Source organism: Capra hircus, chromosome 26, assembly GCF_001704415.2.
Source record: "Capra hircus breed San Clemente chromosome 26, ASM170441v1, whole genome shotgun sequence".
Lineage (NCBI taxonomy): Eukaryota > Metazoa > Chordata > Mammalia > Artiodactyla > Bovidae > Capra > Capra hircus.
In genome coordinates, this window is record NC_030833.1 from 21,513,383 (window position 1) to 21,532,049 (window position 18,667).

Sequence of the window (18,667 nt, forward strand, 5' to 3'; positions counted from 1 at the left end):
GGGAATCTAATCCTCAAATTACAACCCTGACAGTATGACACCTGCAGTTCGCCTTACTGATCTGTCACCGTCACAAGCATAGGCAACCGCGGGCCCTTCCCCACCCAAGTGTTTTCAGACGCTAGGAAATACTTGGGCATAATTTCCAGGAAAGTCCCACCGGTAACCTGCCCTGGGTTCTCCCTGGATTCAGGGAGGTGAGAAGGATAATCCCCTGGCCTCACATTAACAGGTTGCAGCCTGTGCTTCCCCCATACCCAGGGAATACTTATCAGAGCAGCTAACAAAATGGGAGGAGGCTGAGAGATAAGTTGAGGGTCACAAAGGTCAGAAGCCAAGCACCCTGGCTATCCACACGAGGTCAGCCATCCTCTAACCAGCTGAAACTTGAATGAATAGGCTTCGCAGCCTGGGCAGACTCACTTGCTGAACACAGACCAAGGCTTGTGCTGGTGTTTGTGAGTGGAGGGATCCCAAGCCGACCTTGAGTTGAACTTGGCCTTGCCACAGCATGTTAGGGTTGAGTAGAGAACCTGCCCACCCTGTGAAAGGATGTCTGATGTGTGGCTAACCTGCACGGGGAAGGAGCTGCCTGTGTGTTAAGTGCTGGAGGTGGGTTCAGACAAGTGGATCCTGAGTTAGGGCCCTAGGCTGAGAAGTAGCCTTTGAGGACCAAGTTGGTCTTTGCTGGTTTCATAGACTTACAACATTTTAGAGGTAGAAGGGTCTTTAAGGCATCAACTGAAAGAGCCTCTTTACCTCACACAGGAGGCCACTGAGAGCTGAGAGAAGGGGGGCCATTTGCCCCAGGTACTTCCCCCAATGGCAGAATTTGAGTGCTATCACTGTAAACATGATTCGGTTTAGATGATGGAAACTGAACTCAAATTGACTTAGTTAAGGGGTTGAGCCAGCTTCTAGTGCAGCTGAGTCCAGGTGACCACACCAGCTTCAGACTTGGTTTCTCTCTTTTAGCTCTGATTTCTTCAGTGTTGGCTTCATTGTCAGGCAGACTTTCTCCTTTGGCAGATTATGACAATTGTAGTCTGACAGCCCCAGCAGAAATAGGGTCCTTTTACCTAATGGTTGGAGCAGAAATTCCAAATCTGATCCTCACTGGACTGATTTGATCCTATGTTCATCGCTGGTTTGAAAGGATGGATTGATCCTTTGTCCTTCGCTGGTTTGGAAGGATGGATTGAGCAGGCCTGGATCCCAGAACTTGGTGGGTGAACAGGTGAGACTCATTCCAACTCTCTGGGCTGAAAGTGGAGAAGAGACATTTTCAGAAGGAAAACCAAGGTGCTCTGACCAAGAGAGGGAGGGTTGGATTCTGGGTAGGCAAAAATAACATTGCCCACTTCTTCACCCTAGAACCTGTTCCATTCTACCCTTGTCTCACCTTACAGGGCATGACTGAGCATCTTGGTCCTTGTTTTGCCCCATCCTGAGTGATATACATGTGTGATTCTCATCTTGGACTGGTGGCATGGGGAGGGTAATAACACTGCTGGGATTTCTTTAAAAAGAGAGAGGGAGAAAAATGTGCCATAACCATCTTATAAATAGATTGAATATAGATTGAATAGGAAGTTCTCTGCATGCTTCTTTCCTCTTACTCATCTCATGGCGCATCGTGATACTGAGAAGGTGTTGGCTGGAGAAGGGGCTTCCCAGGTGGCTCAGTGGTAAAGACTCTCCTGCAGGAGACATGGGTTCAATCCCTGGGTGGGTAAGATCCCCTGGAGAAGGAAATGGCAACCCGCTCCAGTATTCTTGCCTGGGAAATCCCATGAACAGAGGAGCCTGGCAGGCTGCAGTCCATGGGCTTGCAAGAGTCAGACATGAAGTGACTAAACAACAACCACAGGCTGAAGAAGTCTGGGGCAGGAGAAGAGCACTCAAGTGAAAGTTGGGAGGCCTAGACTCCAGTGCTAGCCTAGCTCTGCCATCAAATAGCAGGCCTTGAGCAATTTGTTGACCTCTGTTTCTCAGTTTCTTTCTAGAGGTGGGAGCTGAGTTGGATCATCCCTCAGGTATATCCTAGCTCTAACATTTAATGATAACCTTGCTCTGAGAGCCGGAGAATGTGTCTGTCCAAGTAAGTGAAGGGTAGATGGATTTCAGACTCTGCAGAGACCAGGATATGACGGGAGCATGATTGTTATAATGTTCAGCTGCTTTGTGGCTCCTTTGATCCTTACAGGAAGATGGAGTTGGTGATGCTGACAGAGAGTGCTTGAACTCAAGTTCTCTGGGAACGTCACCTGTCAGACTGATTTCTGGTCTTGTCTTTGCAGCTCCTAATGTTTATGGCCTGTGGCGAGTTGTTTCTTCTCACGTAAAGTGAATGAATAGAGCTGCTTTTGAATAGTTTCCCTCCAGCTCTCTTGTCCTGTGTGTCAACCAGTCACTTGAGTATGTAGAGAAATTGACTTCCTTGGCTCACCATCTTTTAAATGTGTATATGAAGTCAAGGGAAACCAGGTGAGAATGTGACTTGTTTTCTGTCCAAGGAAAAGAGGTTTTTTACTTTGTAAAATATTATAACAACTTTATTGAGATATAATTCATGTGCCACACAATTTACCTATTAAAAAGTACAATTCAGTGGTTTTGAGGATATTCCCAGAGTTGTGCAACCGTGACCATGATCAGTTTTTTGGACATTTTAATCCTCCCTGGAAGAAGCTCTGTACACAGTGCAGTCACTCCTTATTTCCAGCTCCATCCTACATCTAAGCAACCACTGCCTCCTCTCTCTCTATGGATTTGTTTCTTTTGGACACTGCATATGAAATCATACAATATATGATCATCTTTAGCTTTTTTCACTTAGCATAAAATGTTTTCCAGCTTTACTACGTTGTAGCATATATCAGTAATTATTCCTTTTTATTGCCAAATAATATTGCATTGTATGTTTAGACCACTTTTATTTATCCATTAATTGATGGATGTTTGGGTTGTTTCTACTTTTTGAATATCATGAATAATGCTTCTATGAACATTGTGTGTAAGTTTTTATGTGGACTTGTGTTTTCAGTTTCCTTTGCTATGTACCTAGGAGGGAAATTGCTGGGTCATAAGACTGTATTTAATCTTTTGAGGAATGCTGGACTGTTTTCCAAAGCTACTGTACTATTTTACATTCCCACCAGTGATTTTCTGGTTGTTCCAATTTTTCTACGTCCTTGCCCCTTGTCCTTTTTTTTTTTTTGAAATTATAATCTTCCTAGTGGGTGTGAAGCGGTATCTCATTGTGGTTTTCATTTGCATTTCCCTTATGAATAATGATGCTGAAAATCTTTTCATGTTGATTATCGGCCACTTGTATATCTTCTTAGGAGAAATGTCTATTTGGAATCTTTGACCGTTTAAAAATTGTAATATTTTTCTTTTTATTGTTGAGGTGTAATAGTCCTTTTTAAAAACCGTTTTATTTATTTTTGGCTGTGCTGGGTCTTTGTTGCTGGGTGCAGGCCTTCTCGTTGTGGTGAGCAGAGGCTACTTTCTAGTTCAGTGTATGGGCTTCTCATTTTAGTGGCTTCTCATTTCAGGCTCTAGGCATGTGGGCTTCAGTAGTTTCAGCTCATGGGGTTAGTTGCCCCATGGCTTGTGGGATCTTCCCAGACCAGGGACTGAACCCATGTCCTCTGTATTGGCAGGTGGTTGCTTAACCACTGGACCACCAGGGAAGTCCCTATAGTAGTTCTTTATATACTCTGGATACCAGAATCTTATCATATATTTGAGTTGCAAATGTTTTATTTTAAGGGTTGCCTTTTCACTTTCTTCATCGTATCCTTTGAAGCATTCCAGTCTTTAATGAAGTTCCGTCTGTTTTTCTTTTGCTGCATATGCTTTTGATGTCATATCTAAGAAATCATTGCCTAATTCAAAGTCAGGCAGATTTATGTCTCTGTTTTCTTCTAAGAAAACATTTATGTCTGTGATCCATTCTGAGTTAATTTTTGTATATGGTGTGAAGGTGGAAGTTCAGTTTCCTTCTTTTACATGTGGATATCCATTTGTCCCATCGTCATTTGTTGAAGAGACTATATATTTCTCCATTAGATGTTGTTGTTGTTGTTGTTCAGTCCCTTAGTCGTGTCCTACTCTTTGCAACTCCATGGGGTGCAGCGTGCCAGGCTTCCATGTCCTTCACCATCTCCCAGAGTTTGCTCAAATTCATGTCCATTGAGTTGGTGATACCTTCCAATCATCTCATTCTCTGCTGCCCTCTTCTCCTCTTCCCCTCAATCTTTCCCAGCATCAGGGTCTTTTCCAATGAGTCAGCTGTTTGCATCAGGTGGCCAAAGTATTGGATCTTCAGCTTCAGCATTGGTCCTCTCAATGAATATTCAGGGATGATTTCCTTTATGATTGACTGGTTTGATCTCCTTGCAGTCCAAGGGACTCTGACTCTCAAGAGTCTTCTTCAGCACAAACAGTTCAGAAACATCAATTCTTTGGCACTCACCTTCTTCACCAGCTCTCACATCTATACATGACTACGGGAGAAACCATAGCTTTGACTATATGAACCTTTGTCGGCAAAGTGATGCCTCTGCTTTTTAATACGCTGTCTTCCAAAGAGCAAGCATCTTTTAATTTTGTGGCTACAGTCACCATCAGCAGTGATTTTAGAGCCCAAGAAAATAGTCTGCCACTGTTTCCATTCTGCACACTCCCCTGCCCCCCACCCCCTGCCTCTGCCTGATCTATTTGCTATGAAGCAGTGGGACCAGATGCCATGATCTTTGTTTTTGGAATGTTGAGTTTTAAGCCAGTTTTTTCACTCTCCTCTTTCACCCTCATCAAGAGGCTCTTTAGTTCTTCTCTGCTTTCTGCCATTAGAGTGGTATCATCTACATATCTGAGGTTGTTGATATTTCTCCCGGCACTATTGATTCCAGCCTGATTCATCTAGCCCAGCATTTCCTATGATGTACTCTGCATGTAAGTTAAATAATACAGTATACAGCCTTGACATACTCCTTTCCCAATTTTGAACCAGTCCATTGTTCCATGTCTCGTTCGAATTGTTTCTTCTTAACATGCATACAGATTCTTAGGAGGTAGATCTGGTTGTTGTTGTTAAGTCGCTAAGTTGTGTCCAATTCGTTTGTGACCCCACAGACTGTAACCCGCCAGGTTCCTCTGTCCATGGGATTTCCCAGGCAAGAATACTGTGGTAGGTTGCTATTTCCTTCTCCAGGGGATCTTCCTGACCCAGTGATTGAACCCATGTCTGCTATATTGGCAGGCAGATTCTTTACTACAGAGCCACCAGGGAAGCCCTCACTGATATATGTCTATCTTTATGCCAGTACCACACTGTTTTGATTACTGTAGTTTTATTAATTTTGAAATCAGGAAGGGTTGAATCCTTCAACTTTGTTCTTTTTCATGATTGTTTTGGTTATTTCAGATTCTTTGCATTTCTGTATGAATTTAGGATCTACTTATAGTGGAAGAAAATTCATGAATTAGAGACTGAGATTGAGATTTACCTGCCATGGTGATGTTTTATCTGAAACTTACTTATTTCATCACTGATATTGGGGTGAGAGTTTTTCCATCTCATAAAGGAAAATTGCTAAGTCGAGTTGATGTTCTTCTCTGACTAAACCTTGCCACGTTTACTGAGGTCAAAGTATGCAATAGCCTATTCTTTCTCTTCCTTAGGGCAAATTACCAGGATTTTCAGCTGAGAAATTTAAGAATAATTGAACCTAACGAGCTGACATACTCAGGAGACCCAGGTGTGGAAACAGGTAATAATTTTGCCTCTTACTTTAGATGGAACATCTTGGAAGGATTTTAGATTCCTCTGCTTCAGCACCAAGTTGAGAGAGAAGGGAGGGTAAGGGATTAATAATTGATCATGTCTAGGGATGAGGGGATGTATGTCTGGAAATTAAAACCCATTTTGTCTTTTGGCTTCCTGAGTTGTTGGTTATTGTGTGTATGTACATATTTTATATATATGTGTGTGTGTATATATATATACACATATATATGTTACTTTTTTTCAGTAGAAAGTAGAGGGATATGGTTTTTGAATTCATTGTTCTTGGCATGGTGGTGATGGTGGTGGTAGTGGTAGAGATAGGTTGTTATTGAAAAAGTTCTAGTCTGATTTTTCTAATTTCTAATATAATTTATTGACATCCTTAGAGATTGGCTTTCAGTTTTCATCTTAAGACTATGAAATAAGTTTATAATGTATTATTGTGCTTTATAAATTGAACAGACATTCAGGAAAATCCTTTGGGGAAAATTTTCTGGAACCATATCCTCTTCCCAGAACTGATTAGTTATATTGTTGGGTTGCCAGAAACCCAAATTCCGGAAAAAAAAAAAAAAAAAGTGGTATATTTCTCTATTTCCAGTCCCTTTTCTGCGGACTACTCAGGAGAACTACAGAGTTTCCTTCTAGTTGACTGAAAAAGATCAGTCCCACGAAGCACGTTAGTAACCATAACTGATCTCTCTTTGGAAGATCAATGCTGTAACTATATGCAGTTTTAGGTCCCTTTTCTTGACAAATGTTGCTGTGTCCAACACATTTTGGACCATGTTGGAGGAAGGAGAGGAAGGAACGAGAAGAGGAAGTAGGAAAGGGAAAAGTGATAGAACCATTGGATTTAGAGTTTGGTGAGAATTTCTCTTTCTTTTTATTGCATATGAAGAAATAGAGCTTCAGGGAGCTTCAGTTGTCCGAGGTTGTAAATTCCAGCTGGAAACTGGAGCCCACTTGTTTTGACTCCTTGGGTTTTAGAATTGCTTTAAGAGAGCCGCCTCTGTTATGTTCTCTAGATAAGATGATGTATCAGTGGGTGGGCTTGGTAATTGGATAGGCCTTGGGTCCTCGTCCTGATGATCTGCTTGACTTGGGTCATCAAGTATTTGACTTCTGTTTATTTATCTGTGAAATGGGAAGAGTCGAACCTCCCTGGGTGGGGATTATTATGAGGATTAACCACTAATGTATGTAAAGCTCTTGGCCCTTGCTCAGCAGTGGGACAGAGCAACAAACTCTAAAGCTCTGGGTGCTGGAGGAGCAGCTTGGCATCTGTGAAAATGCTAAGATGCTGAAATTGGAGTAAACCAGCCCCTTCTATTTTCGTAACAAGACATGTAGGAATCCCAGCTGGTGCTTCAGATTCAGATTGAGCTTCTACAGTGTGTCAGTTGCCGTGTATGGTGCTTTTACACAGGCTGTCATGTTAAATTCTTCTAGCCACCCAGTGAGGTAAGTAGGGTGTGCTCTTCATGTAATTCCAAGCGGCGGAAAGTCTTTTGTTTGTGATAAAGGTTGAAGGCTTAGGAACTTATTTCTAAAAGCAGACCCACATATGCAAGAGACTTTCAAATGAGTCATTCTTTTTAGAGCATGATTTAAAAATACCTGGCAACGTATGGGCTAATTTTACATCATGCACTAGGTTTGTTGTTCTTGGCTCCCCACGTCTCTGCACACCCTGATTAGCTCTTGGCTGCTTCTAACGTTTCTGAAAAGTAATGGGATGTGCAATGAGCAGATGCTAAAATACGGCATCTTCTAGGATCCTAGCTTTCTTTCACAGAAGATTCATCACTGTTATGTTGAGTCTGAAAAGATAGGCACAGAGCTGTGATACTCATTCAGCCATCTTCGAGTGAGCTTATGCATGTATGAGATGCTGGGCTAGATACATGGATTCAGGGATGAAGATGACATGGCCTCTGCCTTAAGGAGAAGCAATATAGCCACCAGTTCTCACCATTTCTCACATTGCTTTCATAGTTATTGTAGTTACTTGTGTATCTACCTCTAGTAATTGCAAACACAACATTTACTATGTGCCAGGCGCTGCTTCTAAATGCTTTCCATATGGTAGTCCATTTAATCCTCATAAAAACTAGCCTATGAGGATCGCCAGCCATGGTTTTCATCTCTTCCATCGTGACTGTCATTTCAGCTGCCGCTGCCGCAGTGGTTGGGTCTCGTAATTGTACCTGCTTTGTCTCCTCCTCAACTCTAGCTTCTCACCCATTCCCTCACTTGTAAGGCCGGTTGTCCTGCAGCCACCTTTTCTCATTGTATCCATCTCCATGATAGCTGCCTCCGTGGCCACAGCCCATTTGTTGCCTCAGCCACAGCCATCCTATCTTCTGGCTGTGGTATTGGGAATCTTTTCGTTGAGTCTCATATAGGTGACAAAGACGTGTCTGCATCAGACCGAGGACACTGACCAAATGTGAGGGACATGAAGGGTGACGAAGGCAGGCTCAGGGGAGATGTTAATAGTGGTGAGGGTGGCAGGGGGCATTGTGGAGGAAAGTGTGAAGAGGCCCCTGTAGTGGAGAGAAACTGAGGATGCTGGTGATCCCAAGGGAGGCCAGTCTGGAGGAGGAATGTATTGATGAGGCGAGAGATGGTGATGAAGGTCAGAGTGTGTGCTGAGGAAGCAGGCTGCGGTGACCAGGAAGCAGAGATGTCCTTGACCGGCCCTATCTTGCCTTTGATGGTTTTTAGCGTGTGCTTGCTGTGCTAAGTCATGTCAGTCGTGTTGGACTCTTTGTGACCCTAAGGACTATCCTCTGTCTGTGGGATTCTCCAGGCATAAACACTGGAGTGGGTTGCCATTCCCTCCCCCAGGGGATCTTCTTGACCCGGGGATTGAACCCGTGTCTCTTATGTCTCCTGCATTGGCAGTCAGGTTCTTTACCACTAGTGCCACCTGTAACTGAAGATTTTGTGCTTGCCATTGGGTCTGTTGACTTTACTGATGAAGTCAGTAACTGATAGTATTGATCCATGCTACAGTCAGCACAATAAACACCTAGTCAGTGCTAGCAAAATCCTTAAGTCAGGATATGTCCAAATGGAAGTCAAATTCTTCTATTTGGAAGAACAGAGGAAACTAGTGATGTCAAAAGAAAATACACTGGTTTCTATCATATAGTTGCTTTCTAAAATTCCAGATGCTCAGGCTGTACTCCCCCTAGGTAGCTCTCATGTGCCACCAAGGTTGGAATACTGCTCCAAAGGATGTTTATGTTTTTGCTTGACTTTTAAAAATATTAAATTGCTCAGAAATATGATTCGGAAGCACAAATTTATTTTGAAACCCCGAAAGATGTCATAATAAAGTTTTCAGATGCTGGCAAGCTTGTGAAGTCACAATAGGCTTTATTTTGAACCCAGTGGAGGTATTAATGTATAAATTTAGGTCATTAGATACTTCTGATCCCTCTTTTTCATGTACATAAGAAATTATAGGCTCAGTAGGACAGACAAAAGGAAGGGATGTCCCTCTGAAAAGTATTCAGAAGCGACTGAAATGCAGGGATCATAGATATGTTTGACTCATGAATAGGACTGTTTCTGGTGTCTCTCTCTTTTGGAGACTTCTGTCTTTCGGAAACTTCTGAGTGGGAGCCCTGAGGCCAGTAACTGTAGCTGCCCTTGCAGGTTACAAATAAGATGGGGCACTTTGCCAGTGAGTCCCAAGATTAGTATCATACCCTGTAGGGGAATCTATTGGAGATAACCATAGAGACTGAGGGTTTTATAGCCCAAGGTGGTGATGGTGATGGAGAAGCACCAGATAAAACTGTTAAAGAAAAAGAACCAAAATGAAAAAAAAGATCCATACCTAGCAGACTATAAGCTACGATGAGTCAGAGTATACACTTTTTAAAAAAGATTTATTGATTTATTTAATTTTTGGCTGTGCTGAGTCTTCTTGATGCACTTGGGCTTTCTCTAGCTACAGCAAGAGGGGGCTGCTCTTCATTGCAGTGCACGGGCCTCTCATAGCAGTGGTTTCTCTTGTTGCAGAGCTTCGGCTCCAGGGTGCGCGAGCTTCAGTAGTTGCAACATATGGGCTCAGTTGTTGTGGCTTCCAGGCACTAGAGCAATAGCCCAATAGTTGTGGCACACAGGCAGGCTTAGCTGATCTGCGGCGTGTGGGAGCCTCTGGGACCAGGGCTCGAATTCATGTCTTCTGCACTGGCAAGTGGATTCTTAACCGCTAGATCACCAGGGAAGCCCCAGGGTGTAAATTCTTAAAGATAACCTGTAGTACAATGGCCTCAATATAACTCTCCATTATTTACAGGATGGTACATTAGGATGTTTTTGGTTAAGCCAAGTGTTTTTTATTTGTTTGAAAAATTGGTTGGTAAAATCCGAAAGTCCCAAACACCAAATGCTGGCTAGGATGTAGACCAGCAGGAACTTGAATTTATTAACGGTGGCAATGCAAAATGGTGCAGCCACATTAGCAGACATTTGGTAGTTTCTTAGAAACCAAATATACTCTTACCATATGATCCAGCAGTCATGCTCCTTGGTATTTAGCCAAAGGAACTGAAAACTTACATCCATACAAAAACCTGCAACATGGATGTTTATAGCAGCTTTATTCAAAATTGCCAAAACTTGGGAACAACCAAGATGTCCTCCAGGTTGTGAATGGACAAATATTAATAGGCTGTGGTACATTCAGACAATGGAATAATAATCAGCAATAAAAAGAGATGAACTATTAAGTCATGAAAAGACATGGAGGAACCTCAAATCCACATTGCTAAGTGAAAGAAGTCAATCTGAAAAGGCTTTATACTGTGTGCCTACAACAATGTGACTTCCTGGAAATGGCAAGACTATGAAGGCAGTAAAAAGATTAGTCATACCAAGGGATTGGAGGAGAGAAGGGAAGGATGAATAGACTGAGCAGAGAGGATTTTAGGGCAATGAAAATTATTAAACTCTTAAATCATAATGATAGGTACACGTCACTAGAGATTTGTCAAGACCCATAGAATGGACAGCACCAACAGTGAACTCCAGGGTAAACTATGGACTTTGGAGGATCATGGTGTCTCAGTGTAGACCATCAGTTTTTATACAACGTTCCTATCTGGAACTCAGCTGGTCATTGAGTTACGTGCGGCAGTCTGACTGGTTTTGGAACAAACTCTTCCTGTTGTTGCAGACAGCAGAATGGCTCCAAAGGTAACTTCAGAGCTGCTTCGGCAGCTGAGACAAGCCATGAGGAACTTGGAGTACGTGACAGAACCAATCCAGGCCTACATCATCCCGTCGGGAGACGCTCACCAGGTACTGAGTGGAGTTGGGCTGGTGATGGGATTCATCAACCCCTCCTTTCTTTTCCTCCTTTCCCCCCTCAGTGTGTTTGTACTCTAGGATTCTAGTTGTCAAACCACATCTAAGTGTGTCCTCCAGGGCTTGGCACAGGGAACTGTGTCCATTTGAACAGTTTCTTAACTGTAGGATTTCTCAGAGCCTTTGATATACTAGGGTGCGCTGTGTAACTCTAAGAAGCAGATGAAATATTCAGCATTTTCCAGATTTAAATGTCTGTGGAATTTCCAGTCATCTCAGAGTGGAGTAGGGGACTCAGTGTTCCAGGGAATTCCTTTGTCTGTGGATCTTTAGTAGCAGTTTCTTTACAATAAATGGGTTCGAACTTGCTCCGTGAAGAGGGGAGAGAAAGGGGAGAATAGTATGTAAAGAGGAGAGGCTGCCGAAGAGGAGAATTTGGCAAGTGAAAGTGGTTGAAAGGTTGGAGGAGGAGGTGGGAGAGCAGGTGTTAAGTGTAGAAGCAGAAGATCAAGCAGGACAGGGGGCTGTTGGATGTGGGAAGACGTGGTGACCGGGTACATTAATGCTAAGTTTAGTAGGCAGTGGGGAGACAGACAGAGACGTGGGATTTAGGGTGGGGGTTTGGTAATGGAATTCTGCCACCCGCCTCTGTTGTTTAGATGAACAGGATTCACTAACTTCATAGGAACCAGGGTTTCACCTTTTGTCTTGACTAAGGACTGAACGTGAGTACGTAGCGTAGCTTGCACAAGTTGGGCCTGAGGAGTGTAGGTGGCAGAGGAGGCGGGCATCCCACCCTTTAAGAAGGACAGACCTTGGCCTCATCCTCAGGGAACTCCTTTCTTCTTCCCCTGCCTGGGTACTTCTGATGGGCCCCTACCTGCTTCCTGTCTGCCCCAGAGTTCAGCCTTTGGACTTGGGCTTCAGGTCACATGGATTCTCTGCTGGATTCATCAGTGGGGTTTTTCATTCTCTTGCCTTTTAAGCATCAGGCAGTTGCCCTGGACTGATTTGACTGTAACTGCCCTATTGCAGTATTGGGCGAGATGGCGGAGCACGTCTGTAGCAGTTGGCTTAGGGTCTTCCGTAAGTCCCTGTATCAGTAAGGTTCTCCAGAGAGACAGAACCAAACACATGCATATGGGGAGAGAGGGAGAGGAAAGAAAGAGATATGATATTTTGAGCGGTGGCTCACACAACATCAGCTCCCTTGGTTCTCAGGCTTCGGTTTGAACTGGAATGACACCTCTGGCTTTCCTGGTTCTTCAGCTTGCAGAGGGTACCAGGGGTGCTTTCACATCAAAGGCCTGAGACCCAGGAATGCTGAAGTCTGGAGCAGGGAAAGATGGATGTCTCATCTTGAACAGGAGAGAGCAAATTTGCCCTTTCTGCACCTTTTTGTTCTCTGCAGACTCTCAACAGATTGGATGCTGCCCCTGTATATCAGTGAGGGCGATCTTTATTGGGTCTGCCAACTCAAATGTTAATCTGTTCAAGAAACAACCTCACAGACACACCCAGAAATAATGTTTTACCAGCTTGCTATCTGGGAATCCTTTCACCCAGTCAAGTTGCCACCTAATATTAACCCTCACAGCCCCGCACACTATTGTCTGAAATCGGGTCTCTCCTTTCAAAGAGTCTCACAAGCTGTCATGGAGTCCCAGCCAAACTCCTAATAGTTTTGCTTTATTTATGAACCTTCACCTCCAGGTGAGGCCTTATTATATGGAAAGATGTGACCTGTGAGTATTACTTGCTTCAACCTTTGAAGGTTTTTTTCTACTTAAGAGTGTTTGGAAACTTTGTGATGTTGGTGTTTTAGTTTCTTTTGCCTGAAGTTAGGATAAAGTCTGTCTGTTTACAGACAGAGGAGCCTGGCAGGCTACAGTCCGTAAGGTTGCAAAGAGCTGGACGCCACTTAGTGACTAAATAACCAAATAGGCCCAAAGCAGCTTCTTATTCAACTTTGGGAACGGCAGCGACACTGGCCAAACCCCAGGTGATGTTCCAGGCTTCCGCTTAGTGTCTGGAATTTCAGAACTGGATGGCCCCTCCACGGATAAGAACGCTGAATCTCTAATCGTGGAAAAATGTGTTTTCCAGCAATGTCCTAAAACAGAAAAGTTAAGCTTGCTTGATATTAGCTGTCACTTTCATTGCAGAAGTTACTGTTTAAGCTCATCAACTTATATTCTTGGACTCTTGCTCTCCCCTTCTCTTTCACCACGCTCGCCCCCCATTTTTCTCTTATAATCTTTGACTATCATTTCTATTGCTGTAGACTAGCCATCGGCCTTGCCAGGCAGGAGAAGTTGTGTTTTGTTTGTTTGATGCCTGTCTCCTGACTGCCATAACAGGGATAAGTATTAGGTACTGGCTAAGTAGAGGGCCAGCAGTTAGCATATTGATATGTGTATGGACTCTAGAAACTGTCTGGGTTCTGGTGCCAGATTTATCACTTAACTAGCTGCTTGATCTCAAGTTAGTTACCTCAAATTCCTAAGTGTTCGTTGAACTCTCTGGGTCTCAGTTTCCCTATCAGCAAAAAAGGGATAGTGACATGCCTATCTCTTAGGGTTGTTACTAGGGTTAAATGAATTAACAGATATAAATGCTTAAAGTGTATCTGTCACCTAATAAATCTCTTTATATTTGTTGCTATTATTGTTGCTGTTATTACTATTATAGCGATGAATGAAGGGAAATGTTCCCTTAAAGAGATTACAGAGTAGATAGCCCCTGTCACAAATATAACACAAAGTTCAACTAGTAAATGTCACAGAGAAGAACTCAATCAGCCCGAGAGAAATATGTGAGGCATGTATGTAGTGTAACAATTCTAATATTTATGGTGGAAAAAAAGTAAAAAGAAACAGTGAAATAATTTTTTTACCCCAGTATGTCCAAACATATTGTCATTTCATCACATCATCAGTATAAAAATCATCAATGATATAATTTACATTCTTTTTTTTATACTAGGTCTTAAATTCTGGTATCTACTTGATTACAGAACATCTCAACTTAAGTGTGGACTGTTCGTTGGAAATATTTGATCTATATTTAGATTTCATAAGATCTGCAGTTGAAAAGTGGACTTAGGTGCCAAAGTTGTTCCAAACATAGTAAAAAAATTTATAATAATAGAGTCTTGAGCATCAGTTTTAAAATTTAAGTTAATTGAAATGAAACAAAATTAAACATTTAGTTTCTCAGTCACATTAGCCACATTTCAAGTGCCTGGTAGCTACATGTATCTGGGGGCTACTGTAACGGTCAGCACAGATTTAGGTAAAGTGCAGACTGAGCTCATTGGTCAGAGAGAGTATTTGAAGCTGGCAGGGTAAGGAAGCCTGCATGATGGAATTGCATCATGTTCACATTTCTATTTAAATGTAGTAGGGACCCACTGTGGGTCTTTGGACAAGAGGGTGATGCGATCAGTCAGTGGGAGCAGTGTTCAGTGTAGATTGGAGAAGGGAGACACTGGGAACTGAGAGCCCTATTTGGAGGTCCTTGCAGGATCCTGGAGTGAGGGTGCAGAGGGCTTGGACTTTGGTGTCCTTAGGAGCAGGGAAGAAGGGAAGGATTTAGAGGAGAAGCAGTAGATAGACTCGGAGAAGGCAAGGGCAACTCACTTCAGTGTTCTTGCCTGGAGAATCCCAGGGACAGGGGAGCCTGGCGGGCTGCCATCTGTGGGGTCGCACAGAGTCGGACGTGACTGAAGCAGCAGCAGCAGCAGCAGCAGCAGCAGCAGCAGCAGCAGCAGCAGCAGCAGCAGCAGCAGCAGCAGCAGCAGATAGACTGAGCAAGAACCTTGCAGGCAGATGAATGAGGGAATGGGGAAGTTTGGAGACTGGGAGGGTTTGTGGTGCCATCCACAGAAAGAAATGAGAAGCCCCACATTCTTGCTTCGGGTCTGTGAAGAGGAAGGGCAAAGCTGGGATGACTGTGAAGTGGGGCCTAGGTCCACGCCAGGATTTTGAGGACAGGAAGGAGGGCTGGCTTTGCGTGTGACCTGCCACAGCAGCCTCCTTAGTCATAGAGAGACTGCTGTTCTCTGGGGCTCTTGTCCCTAGCTGTTTCCTTTCAGGCCAGATTCTGGGTTGATGGAATTTCTCCTCTGGGTCGGGGAGGGAGGGTGTTGGAGAAGGGAAGACGAATCTTGAATTCTGTCCTTTGTGTACTTTCCAAACCAGAAATGCAGACACCCACACACTGTTGCTGGAGAGAATATGCATCCCAAATGCGTGATTGTGCAAGGTCTTGGCACTCCGGGGTCTGCTCTTCTCTGTCCTCTGCGACTCTGAGGGTTTTTCCTTTTAAATTCAGAACAAGGGTTATGGTGTTAATGAGTTTGGGCCCTGAGGGACTTTTACTGCAAAGATGTGTCCTTTCTCTCTTATAGTCTTCATATACTGTTGAAGTCAAATGTTGGGATTTGTGGGCACCGCTGGCCCCAAACCAGGAGAATCGTTGGCTGGGGCCAGAACTGCACTGGCACCACCTTTGAGAAATCTGAACTCTTCATCCTCTCCTTCTGTAAGGCCCCTCATTCTGCTTTTGGGCACAGCTTAGTCAAAAGATCACGTTCTGGCGGGGCTGACTCTGCCAACTTGAGTTTTTGGCTGTGTTTATGGTTCCTCCTTCTGGAAGACATGAATCAGATTTTCCTAGACTCTTTGGATTCTACTCCCATTCCTCCCGGAGCTGGCTTCCTGTTTTTTATTTCTTAAATAGGCTGTCTCCTGGGGTGGAGGTAGTGATTTTTATCCCACAGTGATTTCAGCCACTGTCTTAATTGGAGTAATGTTCGCTGTGGGAACACATCTCAAAGTTGCAGTGACTCGGTGCTGTAGAGCCTTATTTCGTTCCTGTGGCAGTCCAGAGTGGGTGCTCGTGGTTGGTGGGTGACTTTCTTCCACTAGGAAGAGGGGTGATTCAGGGATCCAGGCACTTTCCATCCTATGATGCCACCATTCCAGCTGGCGGAAGGGGAGTAGTATGGAGAGGGCACATCCGACTTGCATTGCCCTGACCTAGACAGCACTTCCCACCCACTCTGCATTGGTGAGAACCAGTTACGTGACCCCACCTAGCTGCAAGGGGGTCTGGGAAGTGAAGTCCTAGATGGGAAACCAACCACTTGCAGTGACTATAGAGTAGGGAAAGGGTATCTTTGACTCTTTGGACAGCTATTCAGTGTTTTTCCTGTTACCTCGACTTGGTTTCATTTAAACGAGACGAAAATGCTGAGGGCTGGATGTTACCTCAGTATTTGGGGTTTGGTGGTTCTCGTCTCTGTTCACAGTCTGAACTCGGGGACTTCCTGTGCACACATAGCCATTTAGTCTTTCGGTTTCATTTTTTTTGAAAACCTCATATATCTGAGGCATTGTGCCAGGCTTATGGCTTATGAGGTGAAGGGCCAGTGGGGGGCACAGATGTCACCCCGCACAGGCTCACGTAACTTGAGTTGTGCTTACCATGGCACCCAGCCATCGCCTTGCTTGCCCTGTTCAGTCTGCACATGTCCATGTTGCTCACTCTTCTTAAAACCCAGCTCTGGTCACGTCACTAACCCCTCTTGAACTTTTATTCTCTATCTAGAACTTGCAGGAGGAAGTTCAAGCCTCTAAGTGTGGTGTTTGAGGTCTTGACCGTTGTCTTCAGCCTGCCTTTCCAGAAATCTCTGCTGCCACTCCCTAGAACGTTCTGCCTCAGCAGTCAGGCTAATCATTCGCTGTCCTGCCACAAACCTCTGCTTCTGGGCCTTCTTGAACTTTCTCCCCTCTCCGTGTTACCTTCCTGCTTCTCCTCACCTGTCTGGTGGGCCAGGTCTAACCTCTGAGCTTGGCCTGAAGGATTCAAAGCACATCTGAGCTTGGAACTATAGCAGATACCATACTGCATATGCAGCATAATTTATGTGCTGATCATTAGGGCTGACGTTTCACTGACACCTGTCTTATTTTGTTTGCTGGACTGTCCACTCTGAGAAGATATTTTCCTATGTTTCCCATAGAGTCTAGTTCATCATCTGGTGCGTAATAAGTGCTATAGTTTATCAAAAGCTTAGCATGTGCTAGTTGCTTTATGTCACACCTCAACCCTCCCACATGGGTGTTTTTGTCATCCCTGCCTTACAGATGAAAAATTGAACCTTAGGCTTTACCCAGCCAGTAAGTGCGGGAGCCAGGCTTGAACACAGGTTTGATTCCTGGGTGTGGGAGTCATCTGTCACGTGGTTGATGAAAGTAGAGGTGAATGGGGGGCGTCCTTGTTCCCTTAGAGTTTATAATCCAGTTGTGCAGACCAGATGTGCAGTCTGTATACAGAATAAAAGATGTTGCTTGGCAGTGTGGTAAGGGCATGGACTTTGGAATGTCAGACCTGAGGTCAGATCTCAGCTCTGCTTTTAGAGCAGTGGTGTCTTGGGGAGGTAAGTAGGTAGTTTACTTCTCTGAGCTGCCGTTTCTTTTCTTTTTTTTTCAACCTATAGGTAGGTAGGATGATACCTTCCAGAGCTGCTGTTAAGATTAGAATCAGGGGGAATGAAGATAGTTACTGGCAACTAGGCAGTCTTAGCCAGTATTATTTGTTATCATCACCCAAGGTGGGGGGCATGGATCAATGCCAATGTGGACGGTTCTGTGAAATTCAGAGATGTGGGAGGTCTCTGAAAGCTGGGTGGGTCAGAAAGCTTGTGGAAAGGGGCAAGTGTGAGCTGGATTATGAGCTATGGCTGAGGCTTTCTTTCTGTTGTTTTTTTTTTTTTTCCTATAGCTTACTGATATGCTTTATTTGGCTGTGTGTTATTTCATTGTTTGAATTAGATGCCAACATTTAAAAATGGGATGGTATCTCACGAACATACATCTGTTTAGCCTCTCCTGAAATACTGAAGGTGGGGCCCACACCGCAGCATGACAGGAATCAGAGCTGAGTAGGAGCTGTTCTCTAGAAAAGGCAGCCCCTTGTCCTGCTTTACTCTTTTAGTTTACCTGCCGTACCCTAGGGCTTATGAGTTCAAAACCCCAGTTATAATCCCTTCTGGTCTTCTTCCTGTTGGACAAAGCATTAGCTTCCTGTTGCTGCTGTAGCAAACTTAGTGGCTTACTGTGGCATACATTTATTATCTTCCAGCTGTGGAAGGCTGGAATCAGCAGGGGATGGTGACTTCCGGAGGCTCTGGGGACAATCCATTTCCTTGTCTTCTCCAGTTTCTAGAGGCCACCTCCATTTCTTGCCTTGGAGCTCTTTCTCCATTTTCAAAGGGGTGGCTAAAGTCTTAAGTATGAAGAAAGGTTCATCTTTCTTTCTGCTCGTTTACTTATTCCACAAGTATTGGTTGTGGGCCTGTGCCTGGTTCAGGGACAGTGACAAACAAGACAGACAAACACCCTGACCCCCTGGTGCTTACATTCTGGGCAGGACAATACAGTAACAGCATGAGAGTCATGAAGGAGAGCACGTGCTAAACCGAGAGATAGAAGAGGCTGCGTGGCTCCTGGAGCTGGATAGTAAGCTTCTCTGTGA

The 18,667-nt window shown here is 44.1% G+C and overlaps 1 protein-coding gene across 3 annotated transcripts in view; it reads left to right on the forward strand.

Moving 5' to 3' along the window:
- XPNPEP1 (X-prolyl aminopeptidase 1) overlaps positions 1-18,667 on the forward strand; it is a 56,257-nt gene that overhangs the window by 5,322 nt on the left and 32,268 nt on the right. For 2 of the 3 annotated variants that reach the window (XM_018041520.1, XM_018041518.1), the window contains exons 2-3: positions 5,692-5,780; positions 10,995-11,119. In XM_018041520.1, coding sequence (XP_017897009.1) covers positions 11,003-11,119 — 117 coding nt within the window. In that variant the 5' untranslated portion in view covers positions 5,692-5,780; positions 10,995-11,002. The remainder of the gene's footprint in view (positions 1-5,691; positions 5,781-10,994; positions 11,120-18,667) is intronic. The other variant, XM_018041519.1, reaches the window with a different exon arrangement.